The sequence below is a fragment of the Tribolium castaneum genome, chromosome 8 (genome assembly GCF_031307605.1).
Source record: "Tribolium castaneum strain GA2 chromosome 8, icTriCast1.1, whole genome shotgun sequence".
In the NCBI taxonomy this organism is placed as follows: Eukaryota; Metazoa; Arthropoda; class Insecta; order Coleoptera; family Tenebrionidae; genus Tribolium; species Tribolium castaneum.
Genome location: NC_087401.1, coordinates 8,280,051 through 8,296,118, shown reverse-complemented (window position 1 = coordinate 8,296,118; position 16,068 = coordinate 8,280,051). Strand labels below are relative to the sequence as shown.

The 16,068-nt window shown below is 31.4% G+C and overlaps 2 protein-coding genes across 2 annotated transcripts; one reads left to right on the top strand and one right to left on the bottom strand.

Moving 5' to 3' along the window:
• The first annotated feature begins 1,088 nt into the window (after positions 1 to 1,088).
• On the top strand, positions 1,089 to 9,767 carry LOC100141963 (alpha-tocopherol transfer protein-like). The gene is made up of 4 exons (XM_001810177.3): positions 1,089 to 1,653; positions 5,732 to 5,915; positions 9,297 to 9,473; positions 9,528 to 9,767. Exons 1-4 carry the CDS (start codon positions 1,379 to 1,381, stop codon positions 9,717 to 9,719), a joined length of 828 nt encoding a protein of 275 aa, XP_001810229.1. The 5' UTR covers positions 1,089 to 1,378; the 3' UTR covers positions 9,720 to 9,767.
• On the bottom strand, positions 9,753 to 14,593 carry LOC100141747 (uncharacterized). The gene is made up of 3 exons (XM_001810238.4): positions 14,179 to 14,593; positions 13,769 to 14,129; positions 9,753 to 9,990 (listed from the first exon to the last, which is right to left on the bottom strand). The coding sequence occupies exons 1-3, from the start codon at positions 14,451 to 14,453 to the stop codon at positions 9,790 to 9,792; spliced, it is 837 nt and encodes a 278-aa protein (XP_001810290.1). The 5' UTR covers positions 14,454 to 14,593; the 3' UTR covers positions 9,753 to 9,789.
• Between the last annotated feature and the right edge of the window lie 1,475 nt (positions 14,594 to 16,068).

Below are 16,068 nucleotides of genomic sequence, written 5' to 3'. Positions count from 1 at the left end.
GCTGTTCCACAACATTTCGATTTAAAGGTTTATCTGACTGCAAGCGTGCGCCCATGCACTAACCTTCGCCCATAAAATTTCCTCACACTGATCATGATATATGATATATGGTCGAAAAGTTAAACCCAATATACATTGGCAACCAGTTAAACGAGTATTCAATGTTGTTGCAGAACTGTACGGGAAATTTGAATGCAAAGTTGATTACTTGGACCCAACCTGGGGACTCTAAAAAAACGGTTGCAATTAAAGTCAAAATAGTTTGGGTAGTTTTTACCCTACACCTCCCAGTTTGGGACGCCCCTGATTAAAAATTTCTACATTTGATCCTCGAATTCGATTAGGCGTATAAAGATTACAAACTGTACCAAATTTTGTAAATTTACCTGTAATGGTTTCGGAAATATTGAGAAAAACTCACTAAAAGAAGCACCCCTTTCTGGAGCTGTAGAAGTATTTTTCGATACATGTTTAAAGATAATTTTTGTCTTAAAATTGAACGTTCTATCACTCGTTTAAATTTGTAACAATAAAAACGGAACAACCTGTGTTTAATATACACAGGGTGTGTTGTATACAGGTTATATTTTTTTAATGGAACAGCCCTATATATTATTGCATTGTTAGATTTTACGCAAAAAAATAATGTAATAATGTAAAATAATGTAATGTTTCGGAATTATTCAACTTTTCGTTATAAAATAGTTCTATAGGTGTTTTGTTTCACAGCCAATAGCAAATAAAACTCATAAACAAAACACACTTTTTTAAAATAGAACGTCATTCTAGGAATGTCATAAAAACAAATCGTCTTAAAATGCTGTTATAATTACAAAAATTTGAATTTTTAGTTAAAAAGGTCGCTAAAATATCAACTTAAAATAAAAAAACAATTCCCAGAGTTGTAATAAAAATCTAATTGAAAGTCAATGTTCAACATTTTTGACGTCTTTGAAAGCAGCGGCAGATAATGAACGAGTTCAAGGCCCGCCCCTAGATATGAAAATAACCAATAACAGAAAAATTTCCTCCATTGTGTAATTTGCGAATTGTTTACAATTATCAGTAAATAAACCCGGTTTGCAAAGAATTCCAATCATTCCGTTACATATAAATTCTAGTGATGCAATCCCTCGATCGGTTAGTAAATAATTGCTGGTGTTATAATCATTTAACAGCAAAACGCTTTCTTGCTGGCTAAGAATTTCATAACTTAAAACAATTGCCACCACATCATAATTCACCATTCCATATCGCGCACTCAAAATTATGTTCATAACTTAAACTATCACCTTGATAAATGTTTAATTCAAAAGGAAATTTATTTATTAGTGAGACATTCGGTTGAATTGAGTGCTGTGTGTCTGTGTGTGCGATAATGGCTTTGCAGTATCAATTTAAAGCGAAAAGTATTGTCGATGAAGGGAGGACCACTCAAACGGCAATTGATAATGTCAAAGAGTGGTTGAAAAACACGAAATTGCCGCAATTACCCGAAGAGTTGATCGTTTTGTTTTTGTTGTCGTGTCAGAATAATTTAAACAGTGTGAGGAATACAATACAAGCGTACTTTAAAATCAAAAATGAAGCGCCGGAAATTTTCAATTCGAGGGATATTGACTGTGATGAGCTCAAGAAGGCCAGAAAGGTTGTGTAAGTATAGCTTTTTATTTGGATAATTTTAGAGTTTTTAAATATTTTTTGTAATTATTTACGGGACAAAAAACTGATTAAATTGAATTGTAGAGTATTATCTTTATTTTGAAAGAACTTAGAAAAATATTAAATTAATTATAACACAAATTTTGAATCTAGAAATAAGACAGTGTAAAAAAAGAAATGTGGGATTAACTGAAAAAAAATAAATTTTGGAATTCATAAAACAAAATTTCAGAATGCAGATTCAAAATCTTGAATTATCAAATATTAATTTGAACAAATTAAGAATTAATTTTTGTAATTTTAAGTTGTAACGAATAGTTTTTAATAGGAAATTTAGATTAAATAGTATTACAGTTCAGATTGTTGAAGATTTAAAAATAACTAATTTAAACTTGATAAATAATAAGAATCTGAAGTTATAAAAGCGAGTTTTTTGCAAAAAAAAATGCATAGCTAAGGTCGTTACTTTCTTGACCCTGAATTTTATAGTCTTATTCTGATTAAAATAATAAAAAGTATTTTTTTAAACTAAAGAACATTAAAAGTTTGCTCTAAATGTTGAGAAAATAATTACACATTAATTAAACAAATTAATTTTGACCAACAACAAAATTAAAATTCTAAAATCGGAAATAGAATTGTGAGATTTTACGAATTTCAAATAAAAGATTTATTTCGTTTTTTCGTTTGTGTTTTTGAATTTTGGATATCATATGTATTTACAATATACAGGGTGTAACGAAAAAATTCTTCAGCTCAAAATAAAGCGATTTAGCTCAACTTACCTCTATACCAAGTTGCGCCGTTAAAAGTTAGAGGACGTCAAAGTTCAAAAAATATTTTTGATTTTTTTCAAAATTTTTTCATTGAGTAATTGATTTTAAACAAATTTGGCACACGTAATTTTCCGTTAAAATCACATGTTTTGATGATGTTACTTTTGATTTTTCTTGTTTGTAAAATATTTATCGGTCAACATTTTAACACATTTTAAGACATACTTTTGTAATACGTTATCCGAGTGGTGTAGTTTTTTTATTCAAAAGACCCATCCTTTTTGAAGAATTTTTCTAACTTATAAAACTTTTCTGTCGGCCTCGGTTTTGGAGTAAAAAAATAATTTATGTCGACGTGTCAAAATTCAGACGTTCGCCCATTTATTATTATTGGTTTTTAAATTATGATTTTTTTTATTATGGCTTTAGTTTCGTCATGTACGTGTATGTTAGACAACAAAAATGTAATTGGTTATTAATTTAAACCAAAAAATGCATTTTTTGACAAAACTGTGAATTTACAAAAATCGTATTTCTACCCAACCCAACTAATTAAATTCTACACTCTTATTATGAAAAAATTAATAATTACAATTATAATAAGTGAAGTAAATAATTAAATTAAATAATTAAATGCATTTTTAAAACCAAAAATTATAATTGACGAACGTTCGAAATGTTGACACTTCTACGTAAATATTTTTTTTATTCCAAAACAAATGCCGATTCAAAAATTTTATAAGATACAAAAATTGTTTAGAACCAATTCTTTCGAATAAAAAAGAACTACACCACTCAGATAATGAATAACAAAAATATGACCTAAAAAATGTGTTCAACTGATGACCGGTAAGTACTACAGAAACAAAATGACAAAACATGTAGTAATTAGATGTGTAATTACTTGTTACCAAATTTCATCAAAGTCGATTATTCTATTTAGAAGTTACTAATAAAAAACTAAAATATTTTTTTTAACTTTGGAGTCCTCTAACTTTTAAACGGTGCAACTTGTTATAGAGGTAAGTTGACCTAAATCGCTCTATTTTAAGCTACATAATCTAATCTATAGTTCACTGTTGTCCCCATCTTTTCGTTACACCCTGTATGTAATATTCACAAATTATTTTTTTCTTGAGTTTTAAAAATTAAAGGAAATACACATGCACCAAATAGCCAAATAGTTGTGTTAACAGAACGTAAGTTTGATTTTTTTTGGTTCAAAAGACCGTTGTTGATAAAATTATATTAGGGTTTGTTATACAGGCTGGTCCAGCCCAGCTCCCGTCTTCTCTAGCTCAGTTATTATTTATGTTGTATTTCAGGAAAATATTTTTGATTATACAGAGTGTTTCAAAAAAATCCAACTTAATTAATAAGTCTCTTAGACCTTGTTCAACACGTACCTAGTAATAATGTCATCAAAAAAATGTTGCTTTTATTTTTTATTAATTTTTAAAACCAAAGATGTAAAACCGATTTATTTTTGTTTTTTTTAAGTAATCCCTGAACCGAGGTGAAAAAAAATTTAAGGCATGTAAAAAGCTAAAAAAGAATCCTAATGAGCACAAAAAATAAAGCATGCCCTAAAAAAATATGATGTTGACGTCATGCTTTTTTGGAACAGTCTGTATATAATCAAAAATATTTTCTTGAAATACGTCCTAGAGTATAAATAACATCTACAAAATATCAATAGTCTAATTTGTAATGAGATAATTATTAAATGTTAATGAATATTTTGAAATTGCAATTTTATTCTGAAGCAAGGTCGACTTTTTTCATTTTTGCTCCTGGAAATTGTTGCCACACGAGAGTAAAAGGAAAAGTAAATAGCAATTGAAAGAAATTTAAAAATTGTGATTGTATAGTTTGAAGTAAGTGAAGCAAATTAAAACTAAATAATACCTAATTAAAAGAAATTTTGTTTTTTATTTTAATTTTACGTAATTAATTTTGATTCAGTAATTAATGGGTTTGGGTGAAATTAACGGAACTACCACATGCCACTTGTTATACAAACTTGGTGAAAGTGACCTCATTTATCACTGAATCGAATTTGCAATCTTGAAAATATTGTTTTAGAGAAACTAAAAGGTAATTAAATTTTTCCAACCGTTTCGATTAATTAATTATCAAAATGAACAAACTGTTATCAGCCATAATAGTATATTAAAGAAAAAGTTTCATAAGACCAGTCTTAAAGCACGAATTCAAAAACATTTTCCTCTGATAGAAAAACATTTTTTACTGTTTAGTGCATCTTTTAAATAAAAGCTTTTTTCTAAAAAAACATTTTTCTTAATTTGTGTATCTATTGTTTTTTAGTCTTTACTTATTCTAAACGTCTTTTTCTCCGAGATTTAGTTTCGCAGTATTATTGTAACACTATTATTTTGCTGATTTCTGCAAACTTGTTTAGTGGTATGTGATAGAAAACATCTGTTAGCATTAAAAGCACATCCTAACCTCTGTTCTATGTCTACACTCTATCGTCCAAGATAAATGAATTTAAAAAAAATAGCGACGTTTATTTGTAACGAAACGTAATGAAAATGACTAGGTATTAATATATTTCTCAATGACCAACATACCGTTAATGTTGGTATAAGTTACAGTATGTACACATCGAAAACCCATTTGTAAACATAACCTAAAACTTCAAAACTCCATTTAACTCTTTTAGGAAGTATTTAACAACATACTGTCATACAGATTAAGTAAGTATGCAAAATTTGAATTCATTAGGGCAACAGAAACCCTTTCAAATTTGGCTCCAAAAATATGAAACAGACAGACAGACAACAAAGCAAGTTAAATAAAAGTTTTTAAAAACGAGTGGCGTTAACCACGAGTTTTTTTAAAGAATGAGTGCTTTAAGGTCTTATGAAACGAATTTTTATACTATTTTTTGTAATTTGCTCCCTTTTTGAAACTTTTAAACAAAAATTGTTATTTTAGTCGATTTAGAGATTTTTGTGACAGTAGGTAATATCTCAATTTTGAAAGTAAAAAATTAATTTAAATTTTCAGTTTTATCAGAGTTTTGTCAAAAAACAAGAGTTTTGATGGCAGTGGAGGTAATCTTACATGAACGCCTCCTAAAATTTTTGAAATTCGCAAAAATACGGTCCCGAATTTGCTTCTTGCCAACTTAAAAATTTTCGTAAAATGTTCCGTCAAATAATGACTATTATCGCACATCGCACTTGATGACGTATTAAAGCATCAAAATGACGGAAAATTATAAAAAGTATTTTTATTTTTATTCTATTTTTGACATCATTTTTCAGGAGTTGTATTAGCATTCCGGTCCGAATGCCCAACAACACTGTCATTCATTTTTTCAAACTCAACGACACAAATTACCAAAACTTTGATTGGGTTCATTCGATGAAACTCAGTTACATGTTACTAGATGTAACACAAAGACGAAACCCTCCAAATGAATTAGTTGTCGTTATCGACATGAAAGGTGTAAGTAAAAACCCAAAGCTATTAGCTTTGTTCGCGGACGATTTTTAGAACTAATCCTGAACTAGTCCAGCATGTGCGGTTCAGAATCAGTTACAGATTTTCATCCACCGCTAACGATAATTTATTAAGTACACACTAAATGTTTAAAAATTAATAAGCCATCTAAACTTATCCCCAAGTTAGAAATGAGTTATCCAAAAAACCTTTATACAAAAAGTTATAAATTGTAGAAAACAAAAAACCATTTTCAAATTTATAAACGTTATTTTATAAGATGGTGGGATGGATTATGGTTAGTAGAAACATGGTTGCGCCGTAACTCTGTGGAGGTGTGGGAGAACGTTGATACGTCACAAGATTACAAACGTGTTGTTTATGGTTTTTAATAAAAAATAACGATTGTAACCTAGTGGTGATGACTTTTTTAGTTAACAGTGTTGTTTAGCTTGATAACAGTGCAGTGAAAAAAAAACAGGAACACCACTAGGAGAGGAATTTCAATTTTACAGAACCAATAATTATTTGCATACCAGGGCTTTAAAATAATCCGACCAACTTGAAATTCAACACACATAAACAACTTAATAATGGCTATCATTTATTATTACTTTTAACTCTTTTGATTTAACCCTTAAAAACATCCCCCATTTTTCTAGAGCTAGTCACCCCTGTTTTAAAATTTTAAATGACACTCTCAATTTTTGGTAAAGAAAGAAAAAACTTGTCTAACCGTAAAAAACTGTTGATTTGTTTTTGGGTTGGGGGTGGATTTTGAAATTTCTAGTCATTGGGAGCCTTTGATTTTAAGCCCATTTGATTTAAACAAACAATACTTCAATTTAACTTGCAAAGATAGAGGTCAAAACCAACATTAAAGATGTTTATGTTTAGGCTTCATCATAGTCGCTAGCCACTCTTTTAACATTTTAAGTAGCGCCTCCTACATTTTGAATCATTATTAGAAAGAAGGGAAAAACTAATCTAATTGTAGAGAAAACACATAATTGTAGATTTGTTTTTGAGTTAAGGGTGGTTTTAAAAAGGGGGGGTACAATTTAAAGTTGTAAGTTTAAAACGAAGATTATGCTAGTTTTAAACTCACGCCTTCCAAGACAAATCTACAACGTGTCTCAGCTTTTTTTAAGACTTTCGAGCTTAATATCTCCGTTATTTGTCAACGGATTGTTATGAAGTTTAGAATGCACATATTTTAGGAGGTGGTCTTTCAATTAGGGGCAAAAAAATAACCTTAAGTTAAAAAATCAAATTTTAAAACACATTTATTTTATTTAAAATAAAGCCAAATTACCGTTGGATCATTACACCCCAAAAAATAAATGGCCACACAAAAAATTAACCAAATCGCTCGGCTGATCCAAGAATTAAATTTTGTTATTAAAAACTTAATCCAAATTTAATTTGGGAGTCACCTTTTGAAACAATTGATGAAGCATTTCTATGCGGCATTTTGTATACCACTGAAAAAAACTGTCAAAAGTGTGCGCGCTGTCAGAAAAGTAAAATTGTTTTAATTTGGTGAAATTACTTTAAAAACCAACAACAATGGCTGAAATTTCTGTGTTGTTGAAAAATTAATCAATATTAGCTTATGGAAAGTGTCGTTGGACTTTTTGTGAAATGTTATTTATGAAATTTAAAGTTCAAAGAATCGTCAATAATTTAAAGACACAGGAAGCGTACCTGAACTAAATCGAGTGAGGACAAAACACGTCACTGGAAACGAAGCAATAGTTGGGGCTGTAATTCAAGCTTTTGAAGAGAAGCCAATCAGCAGTGTACGAAACATTTCCAAAGTCCTGAATGTTCAAGTGTCTAGAATTTTTCAGTTGTTGTTCAGTCTTTTAGTCCTTTTTAAAAGAATTAAAGCATCCAGTACCAAAAGTAAGTCAAAAATATTGTTTTTTAACTTTGTATGGGTGAGAGATAATTGTGAAATATCTCTTGCGTGACAGTTACGTTTCTGCGAGTAGGATTGACCAAAATTTAATGGTAGTGCTCATTTGTCTCATAGAGATCTACGCTTTTGCATCTGCATCCACGTTTAACAGTTTGTTTCTCATTTTTCTCGCGAAACAGAGGTCTTCCACGAACGAGTTTTTTTTGACAGCATTTTTCACTGATATAAGTCTTAAAAGGCTTAACATTTTAAAAAGGCATATAAAAATTACGTTTTTAGGACTTGAGTTTTTGCATTAATTGGATTTTAATCATTATCTTCTAAAATATGTGAATTTGAAATTTCATAAAAATCCGTTGACAAATACCTGAGATATCAGGCTCGAAAGTCTTAGCTGAGACACCCTGTATATGTTCTTTATTTAGATTAAATTGGCTTAAAATCAATGGCTGCTAGATACTACGACTAAAAATAAAATTACCTCTATCTCAAAAACTCTCCATAAGCTATATTTTAGCTAATAAATATCGAAGTCTTTTAATATGAACAAAATAGCAATACGTATTTGGACCAAACTGGCTCCAGGGGAGAGACTAAGGGTTGTATACAAACGTTTTCTCAAGCAAGAACTTCCCTAAAGTGTGGCACCATATCTTTGGAATAACCTTATATATTACAATTTTTATTGTTCCGTAATTATAATCTTTTCCAAGTCACACAAACATGCATATAAATACATATGAAATTCAAAAGTGTAATCTCGTGACGTATTCGCGCGCCGTCTGCTGATTGGCTAAAAGTTACGGGATGAATCGAGTTACAGGGACAAGAATAAATCAAAATTGCTTTGGTCGACTAGTTTCGTTCTAATTCGAACATCATCAGGACTTAAAGCAGTATTAATTACATATAGTGGTAGCAAGGCAAGACAATTTTTAAATTTTTTAAATTACGTGATTAAAACATTCTTTAAATCCTGATAGTGTTGGAATTAAAAAAAAACTAGTCAACCAAAACAATTTTGGTTTATTTCTTGTTCCTGTAACTGAATCCATTCCACCATCACAAATTTCCCTGGAAATAACTTCGTCAAAAAAAAGTTATTTTTTAAATAATTTCCAAGGTATTAAATGAATCTCGGTAACTAAAACAGACCATTTCTCTATTATGATTCAAACGCATTTCTAAAAGCTCCAAAAAGACACGACAGTAACAGAAAGAAAACTGCTTTCGTCAACTGCGCAAGTCTAGAACTAAAAATCCTACGTCTAGTCCGAGGATCGTTTGGACTGGTTCTGAACCGATTCTCTACCGCGAACGCCAGACTGTTACTAAAAGTTCGCTATTTTTTTCACCGCGAACGCTATTAGATGAATTGCGCATGCAAATGATGCTTGAACTAGTTCAGGATCGCTTCCGCGAACAAAGCTGTTAATTTTTTAGGTCATTTGTTACCATTTCAGGTTGGTTTTATGCATATTACACGTTTGAGAATCGGGGCGGCTAAAAAATTCTTGGAGTTCCTCCAGGAAGCGATGCCGCTAAAAATCAAAATGATACACATCTTGAATTCCAACTACGTGTTCGATAAGTTGCTATCGATCGTCAAGTTTTTTATTAAGAGTGACTTAATGTCGATTGTAAGCTCCCACTTATAGAAATTACAAGTTCGATTTATTTATTATTTTTTTAAGATAAAATCGCACCCTCCCGAAACTGATATGAACCAGTTTTACAAAGATTGCATACCGAGCTCTTGCCTGCCCAAGGAGTATGGGGGCGAGTTGGCCACAGTCGAGGAGATGAACGAGAAAATGATTCAGGAGTTTAGGGAGTTGAAGCCGTTTTTCGAGGCCGAGGAGAAACTTAGAAGTTATTGTAAATGATTAGTTTTGGGGCTGCGGGTTTTCGTAAATAAATTTTTGATTATTTAAGTGTATTTTATTGTGGTACATTTTACTGCATTATTTTGTAAGCCTTCACTTGCTCCTCCTCATCCCTGTAAAATTTCTTCATCCCTTGAAACGCGTTGTAAGTTTGCAAGCTCAGGGTGGCTTGATCGGGTAAACTGCCCTCGTAATCAGCAGGCATGCACTCTTTGGGTAAATGGTGTTCGAAAAATTCGTCCATTTTTATGTTCGTTGGGTGGAATTTAATCTAATGATTGAAAAATAATATACTCAATGTCATAAAAATTGCAACACCGAGAAGGAATTAGAATTATTTGACAAAACTTGGCACAAATGGTCGACTATTACTGAGTAATAAATGATTAAAATTTGAACGATTTTAAGCAAGTGGTAAGGGAGTTTTTAACATTTAAGTTCTTTTACCGAGTGTTATTCTTCCAATTTTTTGCTTTTCTGACTATTTTTATATGTGTTTTTTTAATTCGTTTAGGTTTCAGTGTTCTAAAAGCGCAAGTAGGCCTGGAAACAAAACCAAAATTACCGACAATTTAAGCAGTTTTGAAAGAGGCATGATTTTTGGACTACAAATAGGGGTTTTTCATTTACAGAAATTGCTAGTCGTTTGGATAGAAATCGAAGTATCATTAAGTGATGTTATCAGTCATAGACTGGAGAAGGCCCAGGACAGCGCGAAAGAGAAAGCATACCTAAAAAACAAATAAAGTCCAAAATGGTCGTCTCCGGAGTATGGCTATAATTTAATTACAAGACAAATTTTTGCCCAATGGGTGGGTTTAAAGGTCGTTTTTTATCACTTTGGACCTTTTATCATCCAAATTGGTCATTTGGATTGTTTCCTGTTGGATTTACTTGATATGGGAGGTATGGGCAAAAACGCATCTTTAAGTCAGACCCATGAAGCCTTTATTACGAAACACAACGCGTTTCGACCATAATGTGGTCAATGTATACAGTGTATATTCTCACCTGAGGATGACCACTTTGTGGTTGAAACACGTTGTCTTTTCAAATAAAAGTTTCGGTGTGTCAGGTTTAAGCTGTGTTTTTGCTCATTTCTCCCATACTTAGGAAATCCAACAAAAAGCAGTCCAAATGACCTAATTCGGTGGTAAACAGTCAGAAGTGAAGTACGACGACCTTTGAACTCGACCATTGGTCAGAAATTTTTCTTGTACTTGAATTATTGCCATAATCCGAAGATGACCATTTTGGACTTCATTTGTTTTTTTTAAGTCTGCTTTCTCTTCTGCTTTGTCCTAAACCTTCTCTAATCAATGACTGATAACATCGCATAATGGTACTTAGATTACTCTTCAAACAAATAGCGATTTCTCTAAATAAAAAAACACCTATTGTTTTCTAAAAATTGTGCTTCTTTATAGTTTGTTTAATTTTTGGTAATTTCTTTTTTGTCGTACTTTAGGCATATTTTCGTTTTCAAAACACTTAAAACTAAACGAATTAAAAAAAACTCTTCAAAAATTGTCAGGAACGCAAAAAATTGGAAAAACAACACTTGCTGGTAAAAGCGTTTAAGTGTTAAAACTCCTTTACCACTTAATTAAAAACGTTCAAACTTTAATCATTTAATACCTCCTAATAGTCTAAAATTTGTGCCAAGTTTCGACAAAAAACTCCTGTTCCTTCTTGGTGTTGCAATTTTTATGACACTGAGATACAGAGTGTTCCGTTTTTACTGATACAAATTTAAACAGGTAATAGAGCATTCAATTTTGAGTTAAAAGTTTCCTATAAACATTTATCGAAAAAATACCCCCTGAAAGGGGTGCTTTTTTAGTGAGTTTTTCTTAATATTTTCAAAACTATTACAGATAAAATTAAAAATACAAATTAAAATACAGCCAGTTTCAAAAGTGGTTGGACATGAACTTTTAGGGTGATGCAGTCTGGTCTTTATCAGAATTTTGACATTGACAGTTGATTATTTAAAAAAATGAACTATAGAAATTTTTAATCAGGGGCGTCCGAAACTGAAGGGGAGTAGGGTAAAAATATCCTAACACTTTTGGCTTCAGTTTTTTACACTTTCGGCAACAAAATCGTAAATTTCATATTTTTTTACACAAAAATCATCTCTTGTGTTGTTTCGGTACAACTCACCATTTTTAAGTAAAATCGATTTAAAATTTGAGTTACAGACCATAAACCGCAAGAAAATCAGAAAGGATGACCAGAACCAAATTGAAATCTGTGTCTTTTGGGGTTAGACCGCATCAATTTGTAAGAAAATGTTGACGATTTGCCGGTTTTTGTAAGGGCATCTTCAGGAGAGGTTATGACTGTGAAAGTCTCTGTTAATCTACTGTTTATGATCTGTTAGACAACGTTCAAATTAATTTTACTCAAAAACAGTGAGTTGTATCGAAACAACACAAGAGACCATTTATGTGTAAAAAAACATGGAGTTTATGATTTTGTCGGTGAAAGTATCAAAAAGCTAAAGCCAAAGTAGCTTGGGTAGTTTTTACCCTGCATCCCCCAGTTTGGAACGCCCCTGATTAAAAATTTCCACATTTGATTCATGAATTCGATTAGGCGTATAAAGATTAGTAACTGTACCAAATTTTGTAATTTTATCTGTAATGGTTTCGGAAATATTGAGAAAAACTCACTAAAATAAGCACCCCTTTCAGGGGTTGTAGCTCCCTTAAGAAGTATTTTTCGATACACAGGCTGTCTCAGCTAAAACTTTCGAGCTTAATATCTCAGTTATTTGTCAACGGATTGTTATGAAATTTAAAATGCACATATTTTAGGAGGTGGTCTTTCAATTAGGAGCAAAAAAATAACCTCAAGTTAAAAAATGAGATTTTAAAACACATTTCTTTTATTTAAAATTAAGCCAAATTACCGTTGGATCATTAAAGTCCGAAAAATAAATGGCCGCACAAAAAATTAACCAAATCGCTCGGCTGATCCAAAAAAAAAATTAAATTTTGTTGTTAAAAACTTAATCCAAATTTTGATAGTAATTGGGCAGTCACCTTTTGAAACAATTGATGAAGCATTTCTATGCGGCATTTTGTATACCACTGAAAAAAACTGTCAAAAGTGTGCGCGCTGTCAGAAAAGTAAAATTGTTTTCATTTGGTGAAATTACTTTAAAAACCAACAACAGTGGCTGAAATTTCTGTGTTGTTGAAAAAGGAATCAATATTCGCCAATGGAAAGTGTCGTTGGACTTTTTGTGAAATGTTTTTTATGAAATTTAAAGTTCAAAGAATCGTCAATAATTTGAAGACACAGGAAGCGTGCCTGAACTAAATCGAGTGAGGACAAAACACCTCACTGGAAACGAAGCAATAGTTGGGGCTGTATTTCAAGCTTTTGAAGAGAATTCGATCAGCAGTGTACGAAACATTTCCAAAGTCCTGAATGTTCAAGTGTCTAGATTTTTCAGTTGTTGTTCAGTCTTTTAGTCCTTTTTGAAAGAATTAAAGCATCCAGTACCAAAAGTAAGTCAAAAATGTTGTTTTTTAACTTTGTATGGGTGAGAGATAATTGTGAAATGTCTCTTGCGTGACAGTTACGTTTCTGCGAGTAGGAGTGACCAAAATTTAATGGTAGTGCTCATTTGTCTCATAGAGATCTACGCTTTGGCATCTGTACCCACGTTTAACAGTTTGTTTCTCATTTTTCTCGCGAAACAGACGTCTTCCACCAACGAGTTTTTTCTGACAGCATTTTTCACTGACGATATTTTTTTTAATATAAGTCTTAAAAGGCTAACATTTTAAAAATGCATGTAAAAATTACGTTTTTAAGACTTGAGTTTTTGCATTAATTGGATTTTAATCTTTATCTTCTAAAATATCTGCATTTTTTTCATAAAAATTCGTTGACAAATATCTGAGATATGAGGCTCGAAAGTCCTAGCTGAGACACCCTGTATGTTTAAAGTAAATTTTTGTCATAAAATTGAATGTTCTATCATCCGTTTAAAGTTGTCACAATAAAAACGGAAAAATTGCGCTTTTACGTACCATATTGTACAGTTCCTTGCTCATTAATGGTTTTAAAATGACCATAATTTTATCAATGAAATAAACGGTGTTGAAAATATGGATTTGTCTGATTTTGCACGAATACCCCTCTTGAACGAAATAGAAAAACTTTCTCAAAGGGCCAACCCTTAGTTTCGTCAGATGCAGCAAACCCAGCCCTTTAAGGTCAATCAAAACGATAAGCCCATCTGGAGGATCTTGATAACAGACGAATTCACCGACCATAAAAACCAACTTAACGATATTTTCCAAATTAAACTTCGAGTACGAAGTGTCCTGCAATCTCCATAAAATAATTGCCTCGTTTTTTGCCGTCCTTGTGGGCAGGATCGACATTTGGCTACAAAATAAATAAAAAAAACCGATTTTCTTAAATTAAAAACCCTCACCAAACTTTCATCGGTTTCTGGATGTCTTCGGCCCCAAAATCGCGATTGAAAAACAGCTCGGGTGCCGAAAGCTTACACTTGAAGTGTGCATGAATTGTGTTTTGGGACGCCTCCAAGTCATTGTAGCAGGATAGCAGGAAGAGCACTAGTTGTTCGTCCGCCAAAGGTGGAAGTTTTTGTGATTGGCACCACTGTTTTAACTCGTTGAACACTTCCTGCGGGACTCTTCCCTGCGCTATGATTTCCTGGGCGCGGAATGCGAACGTTGGAGGCATTTTTCAGGAGATTGCAGGAATGGGTTTTCCAGAAAACTACTTTGTTGTCCATTAGTGTCTCTGATTTTTTGTATTGGAGATAATGTTGATTATTGGTTGTAATAGTTGTTCGATTACAACACGTGTTGCAAGTGATAGGGAATTTCAATGCTAAGCAAGTGGGCGTTTATTCTATTTATTGGGGGGGGAACCCCCTGTTCTATGTGAGTTCAAACGTTGCCGAATAACACAAAGTGGATAATTGATCGATTTTTATGAAACAAAATTGCTTATTTCTCTTGAATCTTACATACAGGGTCGCTAAAAAGTATGGATACAGTTAAATATTATGAAAACTATTCATCAAAACTAATTGAAATTTGGTATATGCTTAAGAGTATATAAATTGTATCGTTTCAGATGTTTACTAAATTTCTATCTCCATTTGTTCTTCAGATACAAGGCTAACTTGATTATTTTAAATAGCAACAAGGGTCAAATTAAATATTTTTGAGAAGAGCATTTTTTTCTGAGTTCTATAGTACATATAACACATGCATACCTTGATTTAATCAAAACTTAAAAAAAATCGAAATTTTTGAAAAATGTAAAGTTTTATTAGCCTTGGAAATGTTGTCTTTATCTATCGTTAACTCATTAACTAAGAAATAAGTAATAGTTAAAAATAATTGTTAAAATAACACTTTTAACTAAAAAAACACGTTTTAATTAAGAAATTTTTAACACGGAATACTTGATTTTTATGCCACAAACGATGTTTAAACTGATTTCCACTAACTTCTTGGCTTTCTGTCTCCATGATAAACCAACATGAGAATTTTTTTCGCTCAGTTTTACTTAAATGTACTATTATTAAACTAATTATTGCACCCAAGTTTAATTTTTGGCAAATATACGAGTGACGGATATCGTTAATAACAGTATTTTCAAAGCTAACTTAGTTTTACTATCCCAGAAAATTTTTGATTTTTTTTACATTTTAATAAAAGTAAAGGTGGGTATCATCTTACATCATTGAATTCAGAAAAAAATGTTCTTTTAAAAATGGTTAAATTTGACCCTTCGTGCCATTTAAAAAAATCAAGTTAGCCTTGAATTTTCAAAATAAATGACGATGAAAATTTGAAAATGCCCTCAGATGATAGAATTTAAACACTTTTAACTATTCCCCAAATTTTAAGGTTTTCTGTTAAATCGTTCTGAAAATATTTAACTGTATCCATACTTTTTAGCGACTCTGTATGTATATACAGGGTGACCCAAGGGTGCGTAATCGGTCAATTTTTTTTATTATTTGAAATATTGCAATGCCTTTTTCACTATCCGATAGATCTACTCAAAGTCCACAAACTAAAAATATTTTTATTGTACACAGGTAGTTGATACAGGGTAGTGAACCAAAGTAACATTTTTTTTTAAATGAAACACTATATATTTTTGCATAATTGGATTCTACATAAAAAATAATGTAACCTTATCTCTTTTCGTTGCGGAATTAATCAACTTTTTGTTAAAAAAGACTAATTTTTTAAAAATTACTGCAATGTCGCCTATGAATATTTTCCGAAAAATTTACAACAAAAAAACTCAGTTTTAGCAATAGTCGAAAATGGAA

Bases quoted from the DNA above. Each gene is read 5' to 3' on its own strand.
- LOC100141963 (XM_001810177.3), top strand. From the start codon at position 1,379: ATGGCTTTGCAGTATCAATTTAAAGCGAAAAGTATTGTCGATGAAGGG. The intron at 5,916-9,296 runs GTAAGTAAAAAC...TTACCATTTCAG, and splicing joins TCGTTATCGACATGAAAGGT to GTTGGTTTTATGCATATTAC. The intron at 9,474-9,527 runs GTAAGCTCCCAC...TATTTTTTTAAG, and splicing joins AGAGTGACTTAATGTCGATT to ATAAAATCGCACCCTCCCGA.
- LOC100141747 (XM_001810238.4), bottom strand. From the start codon at position 14,453: ATGCCTCCAACGTTCGCATTCCGCGCCCAGGAAATCATAGCGCAGGGA. The intron at 14,130-14,178 runs GTGAGGGTTTTT...TTTATTTTGTAG, and splicing joins CAGAAACCGATGAAAGTTTG to CCAAATGTCGATCCTGCCCA. The intron at 9,991-13,768 runs GTACGTAAAAGC...TTCAATCATTAG, and splicing joins GCAAGGAACTGTACAATATG to ATTAAATTCCACCCAACGAA.